Below are 22,291 nucleotides of genomic sequence, written 5' to 3'. Positions count from 1 at the left end.
CTCGTAAGCTCACGGAAGTGCAAGAGGATAAGTGGGAGGAAGCATACCCTCATTGTCAAACAGCGAGATAAATGGTGTAGGTTCGAGAGATCGATCCTTTTGATCCAGGTGTTTCTGGACTTTTGGCTTGTTTAGCCAATGGCTTGGGTCCATGAAGTAATGTCCCTGCGCCGAAATCCCTTCCGGACCATATATCGTGAATGACTGAGCATGTTGCACACGCTGAAGGATTTGAGGTCGGTCTCTCATGTCAGTTTGGCGTGCTGTCCAATAGAGTTATACGGATTCCTATTTTGTTACGAATTAGGCCTGGCTGCAGGCCGCATACAAAGCTGCGAAGACAGCAGGGGCAAGGTAGGAAGGCCAGCCGAGGGCGGATGACCGGCGAGGCTGTCGGGACTCGCGCAAGGCTGATGATCCTGACCTGGCTCAGGATGGACTTGTATGGGTTAGCTGGGCCACACTGGTCCACAACGATATGTATACACGGCCATTTCATACCTTTACTAGTAAATTTCGTTCGCCATCACACCCATACGCTTTGTCTGTGATCCCTTCGCTCTTCTACTCGCTGGAGATTGCTGCAGGGAGTCATCCCCCCTACAGCAGAATAGGAGAAGGTATCAAGTACGATTTCCTCGCCCTGACCAGCCAATCAACAGTGAAAATCGCAACCACGGTTCCAATGATCGCAACAGCGTAGTTCATGTTGCCTGACGTAACCGGACGATAGTAAGGAAACACCAACCAAACGCTCACAAAAACAGCCCATACGGCTCCCGTGATGGCGACCGTATTACTCAAGAATCTGAGATCGAAGTAATGTGCCGGGACGCCCTGTGACCACTTTCTGTGCAAGAAGCAGCCGAGCGTGATGAAGTAGCTCATGTAGAAACACACGTCTGCTGCTGTGAACAAGGCTCCCAAGACAAAACTAGGCCCCAAGTTTAACAGGATAATAAGACACGATAACACCATCGTGGTCAGTGTTGCGTTGACAGGGACAGTCCATAACTTGGTCCGGTGAATCACAGCGAACCACGAGGAAAATGGCAAGCCTTGATGTTCAGCGAATGACCACCACACTCGACTACATGTCGTCGTGCATGCCGTGGCGGCAATGACTGTCGCGAGGATGCAGAACAAACTGCATACAATGAAAAGCGGCTCGCTATCCAGAGAGTCATTGAATAGCTGGATCAGTGTCACTCCGCCAACTGGAGCTAGCAGGTTGTCCAAATTGGTAATGCAGAAGCATAACACGATGATCATAGGTAGACCGAGAAATCCAGACAACAGTGCATTGCCGACCATTACTTGCGGGACTTGGCGGACAGGATCAGGCATCTCCTCAACCATATGGGCGGCTGAGTCGAAACCGTTGATGGATGTCGCACCGGGTAAGAGGCCGAGGAAGAACACAACTCCATTAGACGTCCATCCGGACGTGTTGGCCACATCAACGAAGACCGAACGAGCAGACTGTTTGGGGTTTGCGCGGACAAGGAGACTAATTGCGATGAACAGTGCCCCGGCGTTGGTGATGAAGATCATTGTTTTCAGTGCGTACGGCCACGTCTTAAAGAACGGGATGTTCCAAGCTACAGAGACCAGGGCCTGAGCCCATGCCATGAGCACGACATGCCAGGCGGCTGGTGTGACTGTTGGATAGAGAACCTGGATAGCTGCGCTGAGAATCTGGGCCGTGAGAAGATAGGTTCCTGACGTCCAGAAAAACCAGGCCGCCGAGGTGAATGCGCCAGTCCAATAACTAAGGAAGAGACTCCATTTCTCGGGGCTGAGTTTTCCGACCCAATATATGTGGCCTACAGGACAAATTAGCTTTTGAGGTATTCTCTTCAGACCCCCAGCGACAGGGAGATTGGAAATGCTGCGTTTGAAGAAAATTTGGAAAACAGACTGACCACTTGGATGCGGATAGAGTGATGAGACTTCAGCCAGTGCTACACACAAGACGATGTTGAAAGTGACTGCGAATATGTAACCGTAGAGATAGAATGGACTGCCGCCCAGCACAAGGCTGAAGGACAGGTATGCGCCAATAGCGATCGGTGTTGCTGTCACACTGTAGACTAGCCCCAGGGTACTCCAGAGGCTGAAGGTGACGTCCATTCGACGCATATGGCCTTCGGAAGTGGCGGGGGACTCCTCGGCGACCAGGCTTTCAGGCCTGGGCTTATCGAGAGCATTTTTGACCGCTGTGCCCATCTTGACTTGGTTGTCTCCCAGAACACGGCGAGAAATGTAACAAGGAAAGCTTTAGTCGTCGGGTTCGGGATGCAGAAAGAGTCGAGAAGATGCGCATATATAGGAGAAGCAGGCTGGGATCCATTGCGGGAGACTGGTGGGGCTTTATCTTGAGAGCCATGAAGTTGAATGCTAGAGCCTAAACCTCAGATAGGAGGATGCTTGGGTTAAAGTTAAAGGGCGGGCTCACTAACCCTGATTTGGGGCGAGATTGAGAACTAAGCCTAATATGGCCAGCGCAACCCACTACACATACCAGTGTACGTCAACCATGTTGTGCGTGCTGTACAGGAGGAACACCTACCTAGCGCCTCTTGCTCTCAAACACACCCATGGGCAGGTCCAACCAAAGGGGCAAAAAAGTCCACACCTCAGAACTTCGATAAAGGATATCCGCACATAGAAACTTTCGAGAAGACAAGCCATTCCGTCTGACAAGATGTCGAACAAGACAGCTTGAAATCGAGGATTGCAATAGCTCTCTAGGTAGGTATTGAGCAACTGTGACTTCGTTTCAATGACCATTCAAAAGATCAGGATTGGTTCTCCCCGAAAGGCATAGCTTTGAGCAAGATCGATCCAGCTCGGAGGAGTGCCGCCATCGCTTAATGTCCAGAACTCTTCGAGAAAACGTAATAGCCGTCGCCGTTCACTCCAGCCGGTCAGTCGGATAACTTCTTGCAATTGAATTCGGACAAATGAGATGTCATCAGGAGACCCGTGACATCCTGTGCCTGCAAAAAATACAGGCCATCCCAGGTTTTGAGCGACGAGCTTTATATCGGGAACCTGGCGAAGCAGGCTCAATAACGAACGATGTGCGCTTGTGGCAAAACTCGCGGATTGCTGGTCATGGCTCAATACCTGAGAACCAAAATAGATTCCAGAATAATGGAAAAGGTCAACAAGGTGTTCGAAAATTCGTGGGGGAACAGGAACACGAAACTTGTGCTTCAATGAACGTTCTCTGGCTGCATCAAACTCCTTCCGAAGCGCCACGACAGAAAGGTCGAGCCAGAAATTTCTTTGATGCGAGCGCGAGTGCGAGCGTGATCGCTTACTCTGCTCAATCTCCACAAGATCCAAAATGATCTTCAGGTACCGCATGAACGGTTGATCTTCATTAATCATGGAAGCGGCCTCATAGGGATCATCGAAAGGCTGAAAAGTGCTAAGGGCCACGCAAACTTTGAAAAGGTACGCTTCGTGGAGAAGAAAATCCCTAAGACCTTGCATCGAAGGTTGCACACGCAGAGGGAGCGACAATCTCCAATTCTCGATCAGTGACCAAGCCGCACGAGTGTGAAGTCTGTAATTGGAGACATCTCCAAGCTTTACGCTCAAGTAGATCATGAGAAATGTCGCTAGAACGTTGCCAGCCGTTGGAGAAATGTCTGCGACCGTCTGAGTTGTCGCTGGCGCTTCGGTCGCATCTTTCAAATGGCGGGCTAGTCGGACCAGAGTTTCCTCCTGATAAGATTCCAGTCGGCTGGAAACCGCGAACTCAGAAGCATATATCCCATGTGACCTAACTCGAAGGTCTCCACTGGCGAGCGTAAGTATCGATGTCATAAGTACGGGCGTCTGGATCGCTAGAGGGATGACTACATGTCGGAATGGATTTTCAGAGGAGTCTATCCAGACCATTTGCGGAGCGACAACATGATCGTAGTATTGGACAAGTCGAAGTGAAAATGGATCTTCAGACATCACATGAGAGGGGTTCAGCTCTCGTAGAAGTCGCCAATCTCCCAATTGTGGGGCTGGGCCTATGAGTGCGCAAACTGAGAGTTGACTGATATCAGAGCTTCTTTCTGTCGGCGGGTTGGGCTGAGTGTATCTGGTCGGAAATGTAGAAGACACCAGGCTACGTGTCGAATGCCCAGGTTCGAGCGGAGAAGTGTGCAGCATCTTTTTTGAAGGTGCCCTGACCGCGATAAATCGCCATTTAGGGTTGTAACCAGGACATTTGAGGCTTCTGGTGCCGCATTTCCCACAGGAGGGCAAAGTGCGATCGCATTTAATCCTTCGGCGTCGGCAATTGTTGCAGTCTGGATGCGGTTAAAAACTCATTAGTCTATGGATGCACGTCAGTGAGCGTGGTAACATATTGAGGGTTCTTACCAGAATCCGATGCCATCGACTCTTATTCCGCCCAGGTGGAAAGAGTGTCAGGAGAATGACCTTGTCCGGGAGATTTCATGACAAACATGCAGAAGCATTAGAACTCTCCTACATTGCCGTTGGCTGTAGCGGGACTTTGCGAACACTGTGTGAGGTGGATGTACTGATAACGACCCCGAGAATGAAGGTCGAAATGTGCCCAAGTTTGTGCCAGTCTCTGAAATCACAGAAAAGGTTCGAATCGGGAAAAGTCGCCCTTTCTGTACATCTCCTTGGCTCAACGCACTAGTCGTCTAGTCCCGCACTAATCTGCTTAGCGTTCTTGGAAGCTCAAGATAAGAAGCCTCGACAGACTCCATCCCGTAACACTCACTGGGCCAACATACCACGATCCACGCCAGCGTAGGTACCGTCAGACACTCGATATAGGCCAGCAGTGGCAATCGAGCCCCAGAAACTCTGTCTTACGGAATAAAAGACGACTAAAACTAATCGGCACAAGTCGTCCTAGATATGGCACGCTTGCATGGCTACACTCACAGTCATGGTTTGTCTAGACCGGGTCGACTGTGGCATCCCAACTCAATACCTGATGCACTTCTCGTGACATGCATCCAGTCTTTGCTGGCCCCTTTAGGGTGCCGTTTCCCGTGAGCTCCACTCAGAGCCTTCCCCCATATATTGAATGGTCTTCTAGCATCCTTCACCCATTCGAGTTCTAACAACTTGCCAAACATCGAATCTGGTTCTATCTCAATGTTCCGGCACGATAGTTCACCGGAGGCCAAACTGAGGGAGGATTTCGGAAAGACTCTGCGGCTTGCTCTCACTTCAACTCTTGTTGCTGCTGCAGCTCTTTTAGCATATCGATTTGTCTTCCCAGCTCGGAGTGTATCTCCGTTTGCCAAAGTCACCAATGGCACTTACTTCGGTCTGCGCAATGACAAGTACCACACCGACCACTTTCTGGGGATTCCATATGCTCAGCCCCCGTTGGGTAACTTACGGTTCCAGGTGCCGCAACCCTTGAACACTACTTGGGCAGATGCCAGGAACGCTACAGATTATGGTTATGCCTGTATCGGATACGGCGAAGATACAGCTATCGCCTCTGATGATTATGTCAATGAAGACTGTTTGACTTTGAACGTGATTCGACCTTGCGGCAACTACGATGGCTCAAATCTTCCACTCCCGGTCCTTGTATGGATACACGGTGGCGGCTATTTTGCTGGATCAAGCCGTGATCAAAGATACAACCTAACATTCTTGGTTCAAAAGTCAGCTCGAATGGGAAAACCTTTGATTGCGGTTAGTGTCAACTATCGACTTTCCGGCTGGGGATTTCTGTGGTCACAGGAAATTGTGGACCAGGGCATTGCCAACCTTGGTCTCCGCGATCAAAGGTAAGTCAGACTGTTCGGCTTCTATACATCCGCTCAAGACCTTGATCTAAAACGTATCACGGTTGACTAGACTCGCACTTTCCTGGATACAAGAAAACATTGGTGCATTTGGAGGAGATCCCTCCAAAGTGACGCTTTGGGGCGAAAGTGCGTAAGTCATGAGCATAACTCAAGTCCCAACATCTGTCCAAGCCGACGCTTATCATCATCTTCATAGGGGAGCTGGATCAGTTAGCTCGCAACTCCTGGCGTTCAAAGGACGGGACGATAGACTCTTCAACGGGGCTATTGCTGTCTCAGGGAGTCCAGTTGGCTTCGGTGCTCTAAATGTACAAATGGGTAAGTGTTATTACGAGCCCTCATCTACAAGATCCACTCCAGAACGGCCTTGCCTTGGAAGTCGGCATCATACTAACTCTCCATCGCCAGAGACGTCCGAACAAGCTTACAGAAACTTGGTAGACAGTGTTGGCTGCTCCCCCTGGTCAGATCGCATCCAATGCCTACGCTCAAGACCTGCCCAGATGATTAACAAAGCGTTGAACTTTACGTCGCTTGGGTTGATCGACCAACCAAGCCTGCAATTTGGACCTCTCCCGGACGGTGATATCGTATCTCGAGACCCAATATCTCAACTTCACGAGGGTAGCTTCGTTGGTGTTCCCCTCATGATTGGTGATTGTTCTGATGAGGGTACCTTCTTTGCGAGCCTCGCTTCTGATTCGTCGCGCCTCAATACAGTAGCAGATATTGCTCGCCGCTTATCCAAGTATGGTCTTTCAACAAATATCGTCGACGATTTGCTTAAGCTCTACCCCGAAGGTCCTTCATCTTCCATTCTACAGTCTTCGGGGGGTACTTTCAATGACAGCACTGGGCAGCATTGGAAACGCCTTTCGACCATTGTTGGTGACTTAGCAGAGGTTGCGCCACGACGTCTCTCTCTTCGAGAATGGAAGGGCCACAGCAATACCTCTGTCTATAACTTTCGATTTGATGTTATTCCCAACGGGGTTTCTGACTATTTCTCTGCGACTCACGGGGTTGACATACCCTTTACCTTTTACAACCTGGAGGGTGCTGGATTTCCGGATATTGCTCCTCCTTTTCTCGGACCTAATCCATTTCACGGCAAACCTAAGGCTTACTTCGACCTTGCCGATCTCGTCAGCAGCATGTGGATCTCCTTCGCACACAATGGTGATCCCAATTTAACGGGCCGTAAGTCAAGTTCCCTTACTCGATCCTGTGGAACCGTGCAGGCCTTGTGGAGAAATACGAGGGATGATTTACGAACCATGAACTGACCTGTCCCTTCTCTCTTCGCAGAAAAAGGGCCCTCATGGCCGCCATACACTTTGCAAAATCCGAGCCAGTACGTCTTCAGTGCTGAGCCTACATCGCATATTGTCACGGACGATTTTCGGGAGATTGCAATTGACTACATTATCCAGCTACTCCGGAGCAAGGTGTCAACATTCTCGTAAGAGAAGCCCCTCCTCCTTCTGTTGAATTACCGACCACGACCTCCTCCGTGCTCGTAAATAGTTATAGTCTGCGAACGATAGATATTTTTGTTTACTTTTTCCAACAATGTGCATGGTCTACTATGTTTGGGAAGTCAACCACGGGATACCACAGATCAAGTTGAAGATCAACTGCATCGTACCCAGCGCCATGCAGATCGTTGCAACAAGGCAAGAGTAGAGAGGTCAGATGCATCTCAACAGCGGCATGAGTCAGCTTTGTGTAACCCTGAGGTTGGCCCTGGGGGTGTCGCGCGACCAACCTCGTCTTTCAACGTTTCTTCGTCCTGTCTACGCCGCGTCGACAGTGCGGATCCGTGTCGCCCTTCGACAGTGCAGTAATCCAGTCCTTGTCTCATCAATATTTGAGTGCCGCAGACCTTCCACCCTATCAGATACAAGAATACCTACTCAAGACGAAATGTCGCCGCAATTTGAGTTTGAAAAGACCTTTCCTCCACGAGGCTCGTTACAGCTGCATCGATGTGTCAAGGCCTCCACCTTTGCGTGCAATCGGTGTGGACAGGAGAAAAGATCAAAGCTAGTAGCTTTCAAAGAGGATAAACAGGATCAGCCTTTCTGCAACGGCTGTTACGGTTATCTGCTTTCCAGCGAAGGAAAGGACCGTGGAGATGCCCGAGATAAAACCTAGCTAAGAGTGCATACGGAGGACTTGATGTTATGATTGACTGGTAAGCTCGTCGGAGTTCAACCGTGTAGATGCAAGCGGCGGAGAAAGCTGACCCCTTTTTTAGGATATTTAGGGACCAATTCCATAGGACAACGTTCTGCTGAGGAGCTGCAAGTTCTACAGGCCAGGGAGAGGAATCCCAGAAGAAGATAGGCCCTGGCAGCTATGACTTATGGGGGCCTCTTCGGCCAGGGCTTCCACAGTCACAGGAGCGGTCGTTCAACGGGACAGGAGTTTTATAGGAGAGGGTAGATGGGACAGGGGTCAGGGGTCCTGTCGCCGTGCCAATATCCCAGTACAAAAGAAACTGCGGTAGGAATTAGACCTTCACTGTAATGATATGTGAGAGCGTGAGTAGAAGGGTGAGAAGCAAGTGAGAAGAGGACGAGTCGTGAGGTGGTGGTCATTAAAAGCGGCACCGTTTGCGAGAGGTCGGCGCCTTGCTTTGCATGCCAAGCTAAACCAGCTCAAACTCTTGAAACTCTTGCTATTATTAAGTCAACCTCCTTCGGCTTCTGCAAAACTTTGATGCAAATGCCGGACAAGCATCAGGACGATATGTTATGTCCCAGTCTCCACGCATCACGCAAAATGCCCGTCCATCATCGGGCTACTTTGAAGTTCGAAGTACGGCGACATCGGGCCGTGGCGTTTTTGCCCTGACCGATATCCCTGCAGGGACAACCCTACTCGAAACGTCCCTGATAGCCGCCAGCACCATCTACAAACCCTACGCCAAAGAAGTGTGCGCGCAATGCTTCGCGTACAACCGTGGGATCGTGTGGAAGGTCCGCGACAATGCCCGCAACGTCGTGTTCTGCAGTGACTCGTGCCAGGAAGTATGGAGAGCGACCACACCTGCCCCAGCCCTCGTGGCGCGTGAAGAAGTGCAGAAGTTTCTGCAGCGCAGACAGAAACTCTGGAACGCCGAGATCGAAGACTTCAACAAGCCTGCCGCCGACCAGATCGACGGCGCATGGGCAGCGGCAGAAGAGAAAGCCACGCTCATCCGCGCCGCTCTGTCGAGTACAATGCCGACCAAAGCACAGATCAAAGCGCTCCGGCAAGCACAGTCCCTCCACCCGGATCCGGACACGCTATGGTTTCTGCTAGATGCAGTCACGCAGTCTCTGCGTCAGACCGGCATCCTCGACCTCACCGCCGACCTCGCCGCGGATCCTCAACCGTACATCAACGCCGAAGATCTCGGCTTCCACGTCGACGCGTACTTGGCCATGCTCGCCGTCGTTCCTGGAGACGTCGTGTTTCCCCACGTTGACCGGTCCCTGCTACGGACGATCCAGTCTCGCACCACGCACAACTCGTTTGGTCTTCGGTCGCTGGACGAAGGCGGCAGCGCCGACGACGCCACCGGCACAGCAGGGAGCGAATGTTTCGGGTTCGGCGTCTGGCCGGAAGCAAGCTACTGGAACCACAGCTGCGCGCCGAACCTGAAGAAGCAGAGGACCGGACGGACGTGGACGTTCTCTACCAACCGGCACATCAAGGCCGGCGAGGAATTGTGTATAAGTTACCTCGGGGGAGATGAGAGGGACATGACGACCGCCGCGCGCAAAGAGAAACTCAGGCGGATCTGGGGGTTTGAATGTGCTTGTGAAAAGTGTGCTGGCTGCTAGTTAGAACTGGAGCGCGAGTACTCGTTCCTTTATGAGGTACGATCCAAAAAAAAAAAATTAAAACATCTCGTGGTAGTAGTTCAACTGCTATCATACATTGTAAAAGTATCTGTAAAGGCGCCGATGAGAGTATGTAGTGATGACAGTGTTGGTGATCCAGGACCACGTTTACTGGCTGATCTACATTATACTGTTGTACCTTGTGTCGGCCTTTTGACGCAAATCCGCTTCTTTCGCAAGGTATTTATTGTACGGTAGCCCGTGTCACCTCGTGTTGCCTCGTGTTGTGTCGTAGCACAAGCCGTCATCTTTATTAGAGTGCGACGTTTTGAATGTTGCTGAGTGAGCGTTACCAACACCAACACCAACACACACCAAAGTGATTATGGCCGAGCCGAGGTTTCTTCGTAATGCAACAACATACTGTCATCAAGGTGACATACAGACATATGTACCCTACCTACCGTACGAGTAGATGATCCCTTCCAAGTTGCTTATACCCGAAGGGGCAATAATCACCATATGCCATTCACGGTATCTATGGAATGTACGGTACCAGATCTCCATTCTCCTAACTCTCGGTCGAAGCATACCCAATATTCTCACCGTCGCCCATGCTTCTCTCGTTCAGCGCATGCTACCTACCTACATACCTACTTTCGTACCCCAAGCAACGTTGAGTAATCTGATTCAAACTTTGACAATGTCGAACCGTCAACACATCGGAAGATCGCCCTCTGGCCTTTCTTTTTTAAGACTTGGAGTGCTTTTCTTGATTAGATGTGCTACGACTACTACTACTCCTATTACTATTACGTACATCCCGCTAGGACCATGGACCCCCTAGGCGTCGAGGGACGCAAAAACCCGAAAGGGTACATACCTACATACATAAAAAGTGGCAATGATATGGCTAGCCGGACCCGGTCACCGGGTGGTTGTTTAGTCACCCCCGTCAATCACCATACCTATTGTATGTACACCGTAGTCAGGGTAGCGTTGACTAGCGATCTGCGATACGACACAGTCCCCTGCGTTTTTTACTTTCTTACCGCTGTCCGCACTGTCTCGCCCGTCTCACCCGTCTCACGAGGAGGCATCTAGCTCACCCTCCTCAGGTGGTTGGTCCGGATCGATTGGCCAAAGCGGTAGCGAAATCACTTGGGATTCCAAAATCCAGAATCCAGAATTACAGCGTAGCAGGCAGCAACACTACCACCAGCACGGAAACGGTCAACGGCAGGGCGCAGCAACGTAGTTGAAAGATCGCCTGGGGAGTCCGGAGGAGGCAATCGAGACATGAGAGAACTAGTCCATCTTCATTAGGAATTGTTGGTGGACCAACCAAACGCGTTTGCTTCCCTTTGGGAGTGTTCGGTCAGATCAGAAAATAGTAACACGACCTAAAAAGGCTCATAGTAATGATACATAAAGACAACATGGAGGTCCTCCTGCTCACGTTCACTCGGTGTCTCGAGAGGCATTCGGAATAATTCAACTCGAATCTTCGGCTCCCGCTGAGAACATTCATATCCTCAACCCCGGAACGACACCAAGCATCTAGCACGAACACTCTCAAGAACAAGTGTTCCTATCTCGGCCTTCACCCTCATTCACCCTTCGTCAAGCCAGATATCATCCCTCGAGATGCCTCTCTGGAGAATCTTTTCCCACCCTCAGACGTTCACACTCGACCAACGCAAAACCCTCGCCAAAAAGGTCACTGACCTATACGTCTCCATTGGCCTACCTGCATTCTACGTCAATGTCATCTTCATAGACGTCGACGAAAAAGCCACTTTCGTCGGTGGTGAGCAAAAGTCCAACTTTGTCAGGATCGCCATCGAGCAAATCGCCAGGACCATGGCCTCGCAAGAGACCGAACAAGGCCGACAGCAAAGAAAAGGATGGATGGACAAGATCAACGATGTAAGTCTTGTCCACTCACACAGCCTTTTCCCTCCAGTTTTGACATCTGCCTACACACATTGGCACCAGTTGCGTATCAATGAGGACTGACTGACGCTCTCTTTCACAGACTTTGAAAGAATCTATCATCGATCGTGGGGAGCTGGATTGGGAGATGCACATTTATGAAACTCCGCGCGATCTATGGCGTGTCCAAGGAATGGATGCGCCTCCAGCTTTCTCTGAGGCTGAGAAGGAGTGGAAGGAGAAGAACAAGCCAGTCCCATATTAGCGACTGAGGTTGTTGAGTAGAACAACCCTGTCCTATACCAGTAGACGAGGGTTTTATATTCTGTACTCAAGTGTAGGAACCGTGTGAATCGGAAATTCCAACATAGAATTTCACTTTCACATAAGCTTTGGGGCGAAATACCACAGTGCTGCGAGCCCTGAAAGAACGGTAGCGCCTCCGAGTTGTCGTGTCCACTGCTCGTTTTCCGACAACTTCAATTTTCCAATCCTCTGTTGGTGCGTCTTGGGCACTTTCTTGCTTGAGGTCGCCTCTCGATTTCTTCGTTGAACAACATCTGACATTTCGGTGCCGTTGCTCTCTTGTGCCGTAGCAAATGTCTCGTATTCCTCGACCAGACGCTTCAAGCCTTCAAGGTCCTCTTTGAGCGACTCCAGACTCGTCCTATTTCCTTCAACCTCGATACTCTGAACATTTCCGAAGAAATCAACCACTCTCCTGCTTCTCCCCGCTTGTTCTCCTCCAGGAAACAAATCCCACCTGACTCCTGGATTGGAATGAATTTTGCCAACATCATAGCTGTCAAAGAGGTCACCAAGTGTCTTGTCGGACGTCGGGCCAGTGACTTGTGTCTCTAGGAATTCCAAAACGTAATATGTCCAGCGATCAATGACCGCAACGCCAACATCATTGTCGGCGTGATGAGAATACGAACTCTCATCCTCTTCAGAAGAACCCGTCGCGATGACTCCGGGAGCATAAAACTGTCGGTACAACGTATTTGCCTGACACGTGTCGATCATGAACAGCATCTCATTGTACCTCTTCTTCTCCCTCATTTGCGAGAACGCATCTGCCAAATCCCAGCTCGAGATCTCCTCGCTGTCCTGAAACTTGAGGAACTCGCTACCGCCATGACCCGTCATGTAGATGAGGATGTTGCTCCCTTCGTCCGTCTGTAGTCTCTTGCTCGCCGGCACGCCTTCTTCCCACCGGTCCGTCAACAGACGTATGAAGTTCTCGACCGTAACTTCGTACCCACGATAGTCCACCTCGACGTTCTCGCCGTATAGATCCATTCGTCGATCGGCGTTCGAGTATACGGTACCCGAGAAGGCGTTTCGGGGGTTGCAGGCCATGTCATCCGGGAGGAGGAGGAGGATTTGAGAGTCGGGAATACCGAGGCGTTTGACGGTACGGTACAGGGACAGAGTATTCGCAAGATGACGATAATTGAACCAGAATCGAGACGTCGAGACCAGGACTGCCCAGTTGGAGGTGTGAGCGGCGCAGGCCATCGACGCCAGGGCAAGAAATGCCCATAGAGAATGAAGGAGATGCATGCTTGCTAAAAACAAGGAAGAAAACGAACGAGTGACGGTCTTTCTATTGGAATAGGGAGGGCAAAGAGATAGACGGAACGTTTATGTATGAATACAATTCATGGCTCTGTTGTGATCATTTCGTAATCTTGAGAATTGGTCAGCGTCGACATTCTGTAGGAGAAACGAGAACGAGTACGCAGCGCGGAGCGTCTTTAGTTACGGAATAACGTATCTCCGTCTTGCATTTGGGTGGAGTGTAGAGACAACACATACCTCTGATCAACCACTGGGGATTGGGATCATTCTCTTGTAACAACAAGTGAATCAGCGGAGGAGTCGACACTATGGGAGGTTTCTTGAACTACTCTGTTGTCATTTCAATAATGTCTATTCCATCCTGAGCAAATCTCAGCTTACACAGTGATCAACACCGAGTAGCTGTTTGTAGAAACGGCAGACGCCTACGGTGCAGCGTACTACCGTCGCTGGCACTCTCCCCTGAATGGAAGGACATGGTTCATTGCAGTTTCAAGCTTGCTTCCCTTATGTCTGAAAGCATTGTCAAGTCATTGCTTGCCCTGGTTCACAAATAGGGACACAACAGGTTGTCTTCATCACACCCTTGTTTCATCGCTCTCTGCCCGATGATCACTCGTTCGGTCGTGGTCCGATCAAGACAGGTAGGCCCATCTCACACAATTTTGCCTCGTTGTCGACGACATTCTCTGCTTTAAGCGTATTCTCCCCCAACAACTCCCTCTGCAACGTCCCACAAAACACCTCGAACCCGCCGAACTCGATCAAAATCGATCGACCCGACATGGAGACGGCGGTCCCCGTCCCATTCCAATTGTTGCTTTTGTGGCTTCCATCGATCACAACTTTCATATTCAGAACTTTCCGAAAGGGTACCAAAGAAACAATTAGATTCTTGAGGGTGTTTCTGGCGTGCAATGCGAGGAACTCTGCCATCGTCTTGGTATTATTGTGCTCGGAAAAAAAGAGCCCCCCAATATATGATGGTAACAAATGCTCTGGAGAGTGAGAGCTTGTTTGACCTGACGCAGCTCTTGCATTGACTATTTTCGCCAAGCTGACTTTAGCGACGATTTCGACGGATGGACAGTCCAACAACCTCGCTGTGTTGGCCCCTAACCAGTCGCCAATTCTATCACAGTACAACTGCGCCTTCGAGAGTCTCTTAGTCTCAGCATCAATGTCGAATTTATGGCGCCGGTATGATAAGTGATAAATCCCCGAGAGATCGAGGTCGATGATAATGGCAAGGTGCTTGATCTTGGAGAACATGCTGGTCAGGTGTCTGAAGGCGACATTACGAGGAAGCTGGGCCTTTGGGATTTCGGAGACGAGGCGCTCATTGCGATCAGAATCATCAACCATGACCCATCGCTTTGTCTCCCTGTGCATGTATGCACAGTCTGGCTCGGCGCAGCGGACTCCCTCGAACGCAATCTCGTTATGGGCGATTGTGAGCAGATACCGGTGAGTTCGTCGAATGCCGCAGGCCGCATTCGCTACCCACTTGCATGTTCTTGCAAAGTTGGCCAAGTCGTTGAATATGTCTGGTTGCTGAACAGGCCTGCTGATGAGAATTTCATCAAAGCCAGGAGCATGTTGTGGTGCCGAACGAACAACTATGCTCTCGGGACCGAGGTTGGTAGGACCGACACAACTCGAGGGAGGCATGTCCATGCGACAATAAACTCCGTAGGGGAGACTTTCAGTCCACTTCAATCCGTCAATGACTGTGTAGTCTTGGTGTACCACCCTTCGGGGTCTGTCGAGCGATCGGTCAGGTAGGAGGAACTCGCAGATAGGTGAGAGGATCTCTGGTGGCATGTCAGCGAGAGTAATGGACTCCTTTCGACTGGTTGACATTGTGTCTTTTGTCAAGCATTGAGTCTCTGTCTGTGAGGTTTCGTTGTCCATCTTGACGGAGTATGATGCTGATGGCTCTCGAAAGCTTCAGAGTCGCGTTCTTTATAGCTGAAGATGATGCCTGGTGGTTTGGTGATGGGGTAGTGACGGGGTGGTTACTCAAAGATGTTTCCTCAGAGGGTGTTTCCGGTGGTTCGAGTCAGTTCAGTGAATAGTAATGAGTCAAGGGAGCTCAGTGAATATTGATGATTGAGGAAGAGAAGAACGGATTTCACAAGAGAAAATGCGCGCGGCATATGTGACACGAGCAAGCTGACCCCATGCATGCTTTGAATCTTTTTTGGCTTCTACAACTGTTGTTTCACCAAACGACCTCTGGAGGGTGGGTTCTGGATTCGGAACAGAGAATGACTTGGAGAAACCCGCTATTACACGCGCTTGAGAACTTGGAAGCTAAATGTCGGATCAAGAGTGTCGCAGTTGTTGAGTGGTGACTGTCCACAGATCACGGCCGGCTGAGGGCCGTAGCGCAAGGAGCTCAGCCTTGTATACAGTGTTGGCGACGAGGCTGAGATCCATAGCTACATTCGTATTCCGTGCATGATGGTAATCCGCGACCAGTCTCGTTGCTAGGATCTCACGGAAAAGAAACCCTGTATGAATGTAGATAGCAAATCTGTGCATTTACCTGATGGAGACCTCGACGAAATGATGATCTTATTGTTGCTGTAAGGCAGAATGGATGAAATATACACGTATAGGCGACCATTTGTTTGGCCTGGGCCATTAGGCATTGGAAAAACGGAATGCCCCGACAACATTCCTTGCAAAGGACCGGGAATCGAAAGAAGTGGTCATCGAACGTACTCGCTCACACCTAGTCTAGACAGAAGATAAGATCGTCTGCTGAAGAGCAAGCAAGCTGTCCCGTCCCTTTTCCTCCCCCCGCCGACGCCAAATGTTAATTACTTGGGTCTAATAAGAATGGTCATTGTCTGGGAACATAATCCGTACCCGTACATACATCCACGCGCATACTGGCCGTCTGCTGAAAGTGTTGGTGACATCTTCTCCAAAAGCCTCACCCTCAAAAAGAAAAACAAAGAAAGTGAACTTTTCCACCCAGGCATGCCTATACCCTTCAACCTCCCCGTCCCATTATGAAAATCGTTTCATCAATACCGCGCTTGGAAACCCAAATGCCTCGGAGGGCTTCCCTGGATGGTTATACTGATCCTGCTTCTTTCTGTGCCGTCAATCTCGAGCGGAGAAGGCGGCTTAGGTGGATGGTGAACTTCGAAGACGTGCGTCGTCGTACCACCGCCACCGCCGCGGCCGCCGCCAGGGCCATGTCCTCTCTCCGCCGTCGACTTCGTGTCCAGCTCATATGTAGGCGGGGGCCCTCTCGGGTCTCCCGACTGGGCACGATATACGCGTTCCTGAGATTCGCCGTTGAGTCTTCTGCGACCGCCCATCATCTGGCCCTGTCGACGACGCTTTGTGCGCAGGTAGAGTGCGATGGCCAGGGCCCCTCCGAGAACTAGAGCCCCGATGGCAATCCCGATACCTGCGCCCGCAGCGGCACTCAGGCCCTTGGACCCGCCGCTGGACACGGACGGTAGAGACGCGGGCCGCTGACCAGTAGTGTTGGGGTTCAATGGGCTATGAAATAAAGCAACAAAAAACATTGATTAGCCTTTATCGTCGATCTCGGACAAATCCCACGTCACATACCTGTCGAGAATCTGCAAAACGCCGTTCGAAACGAGGTAGTCGGTCGTAGTGATCTGAGAGGTGTCGACAAAGTAGCCTCCGCTTATGTTCGTCATCGTCAGGGGTAGTTTATCCAAAGTTTGGAACTGCGAGTTGTTCTTGAAATCGGATGAATAGATGACCTGTCCCTCAACAATGCTATATTCGAATATGGAGAGTTTGTCTGTGTCGGAGAGACCGTCCCAACCGGTGTAGGAGGCGCCGTATCGCGGGTCATTCGGTCCCCACACCGTCAGGTCAGACAGAGTATTGACTATGGAGGAACGAATCCAGGTTAGTATAGTACGTGACGAAATCGCAGAGTAAAATATCTTGATTCTTCATGATCATCGATATCTGACACTCACCAATAGAGGCAGCAGGCGAGTTGGGGGTCAAGTAGCCTCCCTTGTTCAAGAGGGCGATGAGATTAGTCAAACCGGCCTTTGTGATCGTCGCGGGAAGAGAGATCGGGATTGTCAGGACCGAGTCGACGATGTGGATGAGTCCACCAATGTAGAATATGTCCTGGCCATATTAGCAAACGGAGTTTCCAGCCCTCTGCTAACCACGACTCACAGCCTCGACCAGCTCTGTCTTGGCCTTAATGCCCGACAGAACGGTCGGCTTCCCATTTTGCGACGTGATATCCACCACTTGTCCTCCGGTCACGTTGGCATACGTTGCGTTAGTGAGCAGGGTTGGCGCGAATAAAGGCTGCAATCCAAACCCAGCCGAAGGATGAGTACCCTTGACGCAATGATATTGCAATAGTGCGAGGAGAACATCTTCTTGCTCGACCAGATCCGGATTTGCGTTAGAGAAGGTCGCTATTGCTTCGTCATTCGGCGCCAGAACTTCCTCGACTGTCAGTATACTTCCCGGCGATCTCGTGGCGCATCTTACCGCTGAATGTTCCTCCATTTAACGTTTCAATCAGGCTTGGAAAGCCTTTCAGGAGACTGGTGAAAGTCGAAATCCCTGATTGTTGGTTGAGGATGGTGATGATGTCCTGGTCAGCGGCGAAGCAGCCAACAGTCAACGCCGCGACGACAAAGACGAACAGAGGCGACAACATTCTGACCGCTTGCAGAGCATGAGACCCAGAGACATGGTCAATATGAGTAAGAAGAACACAAAAGAGCGGGCTCGAATGAGGATCAAAACCTGCCTTATGAAATGGAGTGCCTAGTGAGCCTCCGACGTCTGGCCCGGTCCCAGGACTGGATGATTGGAAAATGCATGTCTTCTAGTGCGACGCGTTCTTTCAGGAGACACTCTCGCTTCTAGTGCCGTCCACTCCCATGTATTGTATCTGGACTAGGGAAGGAATGGTGGATTCGCTTAAGCAGACTGGTGTTGTACGGAAGTCGAGATTCAAGGCTTAGGGATAGTCTGAGGATGACGGGCCGGAGCAGCAGTTTGCAAAAGGATCCTTGTTTGTTGAATCCATCCCGTGCTTTTGACTTTGATCGAGCTGTGTGAAAAGACCAGCTCCCCTGGGAGAAAGACGCCGGAACAAAGCTTAGGTGTTTCACATCTCGTCGCTGTTTGTGCGGGAGGCGTTGAGTATGCAAGGGACCGTCCACATGGGGCATGGGATGTTTTGGTTCCGCTTGTTCGCCGCGCCAGCCATGTTGGTGGCGCTTTTTCTTGGGGCGCCTTACCTCAGACCTGGTGCGAAAGCCAAGTCAACAAAATTGCCATCAATCACCTCTCTCTGAGTGGCTTGATATCATCGATCCTATCGGATGCTCTCCTTTGTGATTTTATCAACCCCTGGTGATGAACGACAAGACCGTGGTCCATGGGAATTGGAATGGGGGAGCAAGAATTTCTTTGCTGGCCTGGGCGAGGGGATCACTTCAGGGACGAGCAGATAGTGGCGTTCGACGCCTCCAGAGCATCGAGAGGTTCGACTAGAGAGACGGTCCTTTCTGCCGCCTTAACAAAAGGAAATGCCGGTGGAAATCCCTGCGTTCCTTGGGCGCAGAGAAGCGCATCGAGGCTAAAAGTTAGCAAGCCAATTTCTTGGTGTGCGCCCGAGGGATCAAAGGCCCCCAATACCAGTGTCCTAAGTTATTTAGCGGCTCGCTGCTCATGTTGTCGTTTTTCCTTGCTCCAGCCTGGACAGTTTTCATGACGATCTCGAACTTCGGGCTGGGGTACAGAAGGAGAACATTCCCCATGAAGGCCGCTGCCGTAGCCCCCCCAAGTCTAGGACGGTAGTGGTAGACACCAAAGGTCTTCGCTGCGGTGCGTGTCGGCGTTGACTGGCCTGCATTGAGTTGCTCCGGGAATCCAGCGATAGAAGTCCAGAATGAACACCGTCACATACATTTATAGATGTCGACCACAGGGTTACATCGACGTCGATATAGATGCGGATACTCGGTACATCCTTGACCTTTTGGATACTCTGTCGGACGTGTTCCCCATTCGGTCGATGCCTCCGTCCAGATGGATTTTTATTTGGACGACCACACGGATCAGCCTTGCAATGGAGCACCGGGGTCCAACTGCCTCGAGAATTCTGTATGTACGAACTGGGGATGAATCCCACTGTCATGCACATTTCGAGCGAACAACCGTTCCATGTGTGAATGCCCCAGAGTGGGAGGGAAAATCAGGTGCAGTTTCTCCAGTTTTCTACAGACAATGAAGTCAGAGGTATTTTCAGGTCGTTGATTTTCTATTCTTATCTCGCTATGCCGCCAAAGTGGTGGGACAATCGTCTCAGCAGAAAGAGGGCTCAAAAACAATGCAGAGACTCGCAGGTTCAATGCCCTTCGCAAGCTAAAATGTGCTTGCTCCCATGCTGTCTTCAACAGAAGCCCGAGGCAAAATGCAATCGCAAATATATCCAAGAAAAAAGACATCATGTTCGATACTCTCACTCCCTTTCCTGCTTCGTCTTCATATCATCATCTTCCTACGACGGCCTTCAAACTCAGCCCTTCCAAGAAGCCTCCCAGATCCTCCTTCTTGACTTCGACAATACAATGATCAAAGCTATCAATTTTGACCCTTGCATTCGTCTCTTCCACGACCTCTTGAAAAGCAATGCCGAATCGATTGTGTCCATAACCTCGTTTCTTCCGCCTTGCCAACTCTTCCTCGTCCTCTTCGTCGCTCTCATCTTCGCTCTCGTCCTCTTCCTCACTGCTCTCACTGTCCTCATCTCCATCGTCGACATCATCATCTCCGTTCAACTCCCTCGCTGCCTTCCGCGCCGCCCTTTTCTCCTCTCTGATCTTCCTTTTGGCCTCCTTTGCCTCCTCACGTTTGGCTTTGCGCTCGGCCTTCTCTTTGCGAGCTTCGAGATCCTCAGAGCCTCCAATGCCTCCTCCTGTTCCGACGACAACATACGTGCCGCGTGCCTCATCCAGTGCCGCGAGAACCAATGGCGTTGGAGCTTCGCTACCTTTCTTATCCTTCTCTTTGACAGCGACAGCCTCGCCGACCCACAGCGCCAGCTTCACAAGCGCCCCAGGACTATTCGCGAATAATCCAAGATCAGGCCCATCTTTGACCACACCCATCCGAAAGGCACGTAGATGGCGAATCTGATGCTTGACCATCAGCGACGAGCCGGTCCGTAGGATAGACCTCAGAAGATGCTGTGCTGTCGGAATCGCTGTCAAGAGATGGCTTGGGTGGTTGGGAGCTAGTGCGTCGTATGCCGCGAAGAAACGCGGTAACAAGGCCTCGGATCTGTCGGGCACATCATCTGCTATATTCGTCCGCTGCGATGAACCATTCTGGGCCGCTGGGTTTGACACGGCAGGGGTATGTGTCGTGCCAATATCCAGTATAGCGCCGAGGATAACGCCCACATCCACTGCTGAGAGTTGGGCTTTCCAACCCCACGAGCGGATGAATCCCCATCCTTCTTGCTCGTACGAGGCCCGACCAGATCCAGACGGAACGAGGTCGTCAAGTCCATACACGCCAGCGTACTTCAGCAGGCGTTCTCGCAACGTCTTCTTAAGGTCCATGTCCATATGTGTGTAGGTTTGTTTACACTGGGTAAGGCTGACTCCCATTTTGGCGAGAAGCTTGTGAAGATACTTGACACCGGACTCGTTCCAGACGTGAAGGCGTGAGGCGAGATAGGGGGAATGGAGCATGCTGTCATACAAGGACCAGTGTCTCAATAGGAGGAATCGGGGGTCTGGCGTAAGGCGAATAGATGTGTCGCTAGGGGAGCTCGTGCCACCTCCACTTGGTGATATCGTAGGTGACCGGTCCGCCGGCGGAGGATTGAGGCGCCGTACTTCGTCACGGAGCAGAGCATATGTCTGAGAAGATCTTGTGGCACGCCACGACCTGTGATGTTCGTGTGTGTTCGTGATAGAGACGGAAGTCCCCAGCCCAGTCGAGGTATGGCCATAGAGTTCCAGCGACGTGACGCCAATGATTGCAAGCCAGAGGAGATCGTTGTCTTCACGGCCCAAATCCGTGGCCAAGGAGTATGCCATTGAGGCAATGGGCTCAGAATACGATGTGCCCAGGCCATTGTATTCTTGCAGCACTCGCTCGTGCTTCTCTCGTAGTTTTCGTAACCTTTTGCGGAGTTGTTTTGCAGTCTGCAACCCTGGGGATTGAGGTTTTGAGACTGGTGAAGTCAATTGGGAAGAGGACGGACTCCTGCTTCTGGGGGTGGACGCAATAGATGAGCCAGAATTACTCCTTCGTCTCTGTCGCGGCCTTTCTTCGTCCATTTCACTTTCGTCGCCCTCGTCGTCTCTGTCCGACCAAGATTTCCTTTTCCTAGAAGACGAAGTGTCCTGGCTGTCTTCATCTTCGTCTCCAGAGTCTTCGTCATCACTCTCATCTTCCCCCACATCTGGCATCGACGAGAGCGTGCAGTATGCCTCTCTTTCCGTGCCGAGTTCCGTGGCAATGTCTCCATCGTCAAAAACAATTATACCGCCCCTCCCAGACCTGTATGATTTTTGGATGCAGCCTTTGTCCACACCCGGTGTCCTCCTCATAGCTGTGTCTGTCTCTGCAGTTTGTGCGTCCATAGGAAGCCCACCAAACACGTTCGAGAGGTTCCAGGGGCGTCTCGCGTCCAACACCCAGACCTCAACACCACACATTGCTTCCGAGGAGTTTTCATCTTCTAAACCAAGCAGGCTTCCGAGGTCTACTAGACCTCCCACTCCAAGACAGATAACCACGCCCCCGCTACCGCCCTCTGACGTTTTCATAGGCCGTATGAGATCCTCCCCAGCTCTTGCAAGGTCTGCATATCCTGAGACTGGCTGAATCTTGTGGGGTATGTAGTCGCGCTTGAACAGCGCGGTAAGGATTCGACAGGCGCATAATGCGTCGGGTTCTAGTGCTACCAGGAGGAGAACTGGCGGAGAAAGAGGATGATGGGAGCGGACAAGGTTCGTGTAGAGCTGAGAGATCAATTCGCGTGGCAGGTACATGGCTGACCTGCGCGAAGGAACCAGACTGCGATTTGTATGTCGGCTTGAGGCGTGAACATCGCAT

General features: G+C 51.1%; 9 protein-coding genes across 9 annotated transcripts; 3 read left to right on the top strand and 6 right to left on the bottom strand.

The window, feature by feature from the left end:
- Positions 1–600: 600 nt before the first annotated feature.
- PV08_02791 (uncharacterized protein) lies at positions 601–2,229 on the bottom strand (the record flags this gene model as incomplete). The annotated part of the gene is made up of 2 exons (XM_016377149.1): positions 601–1,826; positions 1,926–2,229. The coding sequence occupies 2 exons, from the start codon at positions 2,227–2,229 to the stop codon at positions 601–603; spliced, it is 1,530 nt and encodes a 509-aa protein (XP_016238719.1).
- A 564-nt stretch (positions 2,230–2,793) lies between these two features.
- On the bottom strand, positions 2,794–4,179 carry PV08_02790 (uncharacterized protein; the record flags this gene model as incomplete). The annotated part of the gene is made up of 1 exon (XM_016377148.1): positions 2,794–4,179. One exon carries the CDS (start codon positions 4,177–4,179, stop codon positions 2,794–2,796), a length of 1,386 nt encoding a protein of 461 aa, XP_016238718.1.
- A 969-nt stretch (positions 4,180–5,148) lies between these two features.
- Positions 5,149–7,285, top strand: PV08_02789 (uncharacterized protein; the record flags this gene model as incomplete). The annotated part of the gene is made up of 5 exons (XM_016377147.1): positions 5,149–5,798; positions 5,869–5,949; positions 6,016–6,137; positions 6,228–7,019; positions 7,128–7,285. The coding sequence occupies 5 exons, from the start codon at positions 5,149–5,151 to the stop codon at positions 7,283–7,285; spliced, it is 1,803 nt and encodes a 600-aa protein (XP_016238717.1).
- Positions 7,286–8,578: 1,293 nt separating this feature from the next.
- Positions 8,579–9,652, top strand: PV08_02788 (uncharacterized protein; the record flags this gene model as incomplete). The annotated part of the gene is made up of 1 exon (XM_016377146.1): positions 8,579–9,652. The coding sequence occupies one exon, from the start codon at positions 8,579–8,581 to the stop codon at positions 9,650–9,652; it is 1,074 nt and encodes a 357-aa protein (XP_016238716.1).
- Positions 9,653–11,299: 1,647 nt separating this feature from the next.
- On the top strand, positions 11,300–11,852 carry PV08_02787 (uncharacterized protein; the record flags this gene model as incomplete). The annotated part of the gene is made up of 2 exons (XM_016377145.1): positions 11,300–11,581; positions 11,691–11,852. The coding sequence occupies 2 exons, from the start codon at positions 11,300–11,302 to the stop codon at positions 11,850–11,852; spliced, it is 444 nt and encodes a 147-aa protein (XP_016238715.1).
- A 116-nt stretch (positions 11,853–11,968) lies between these two features.
- On the bottom strand, positions 11,969–13,153 carry PV08_02786 (uncharacterized protein; the record flags this gene model as incomplete). The annotated part of the gene is made up of 1 exon (XM_016377144.1): positions 11,969–13,153. The coding sequence occupies one exon, from the start codon at positions 13,151–13,153 to the stop codon at positions 11,969–11,971; it is 1,185 nt and encodes a 394-aa protein (XP_016238714.1).
- A 630-nt stretch (positions 13,154–13,783) lies between these two features.
- Positions 13,784–15,034, bottom strand: PV08_02785 (uncharacterized protein; the record flags this gene model as incomplete). The annotated part of the gene is made up of 1 exon (XM_016377143.1): positions 13,784–15,034. The coding sequence occupies one exon, from the start codon at positions 15,032–15,034 to the stop codon at positions 13,784–13,786; it is 1,251 nt and encodes a 416-aa protein (XP_016238713.1).
- A 1,175-nt stretch (positions 15,035–16,209) lies between these two features.
- Positions 16,210–17,864, bottom strand: PV08_02784 (uncharacterized protein; the record flags this gene model as incomplete). The annotated part of the gene is made up of 5 exons (XM_016377142.1): positions 16,210–16,696; positions 16,769–17,060; positions 17,155–17,314; positions 17,366–17,643; positions 17,693–17,864. The coding sequence occupies 5 exons, from the start codon at positions 17,862–17,864 to the stop codon at positions 16,210–16,212; spliced, it is 1,389 nt and encodes a 462-aa protein (XP_016238712.1).
- A 1,846-nt stretch (positions 17,865–19,710) lies between these two features.
- On the bottom strand, positions 19,711–22,227 carry PV08_02783 (uncharacterized protein; the record flags this gene model as incomplete). Its single annotated transcript, XM_016377141.1, has 1 exon — positions 19,711–22,227. One exon carries the CDS (start codon positions 22,225–22,227, stop codon positions 19,711–19,713), a length of 2,517 nt encoding a protein of 838 aa, XP_016238711.1.
- Between the last annotated feature and the right edge of the window lie 64 nt (positions 22,228–22,291).

Source organism: Exophiala spinifera (genome assembly GCF_000836115.1).
Source record: "Exophiala spinifera strain CBS 89968 unplaced genomic scaffold supercont1.2, whole genome shotgun sequence".
In the NCBI taxonomy this organism is placed as follows: Eukaryota; Fungi; Ascomycota; class Eurotiomycetes; order Chaetothyriales; family Herpotrichiellaceae; genus Exophiala; species Exophiala spinifera.
Note: the sequence above shows the minus strand (reverse complement) of the source record. Positions and strands in the feature narration are given on the sequence as shown.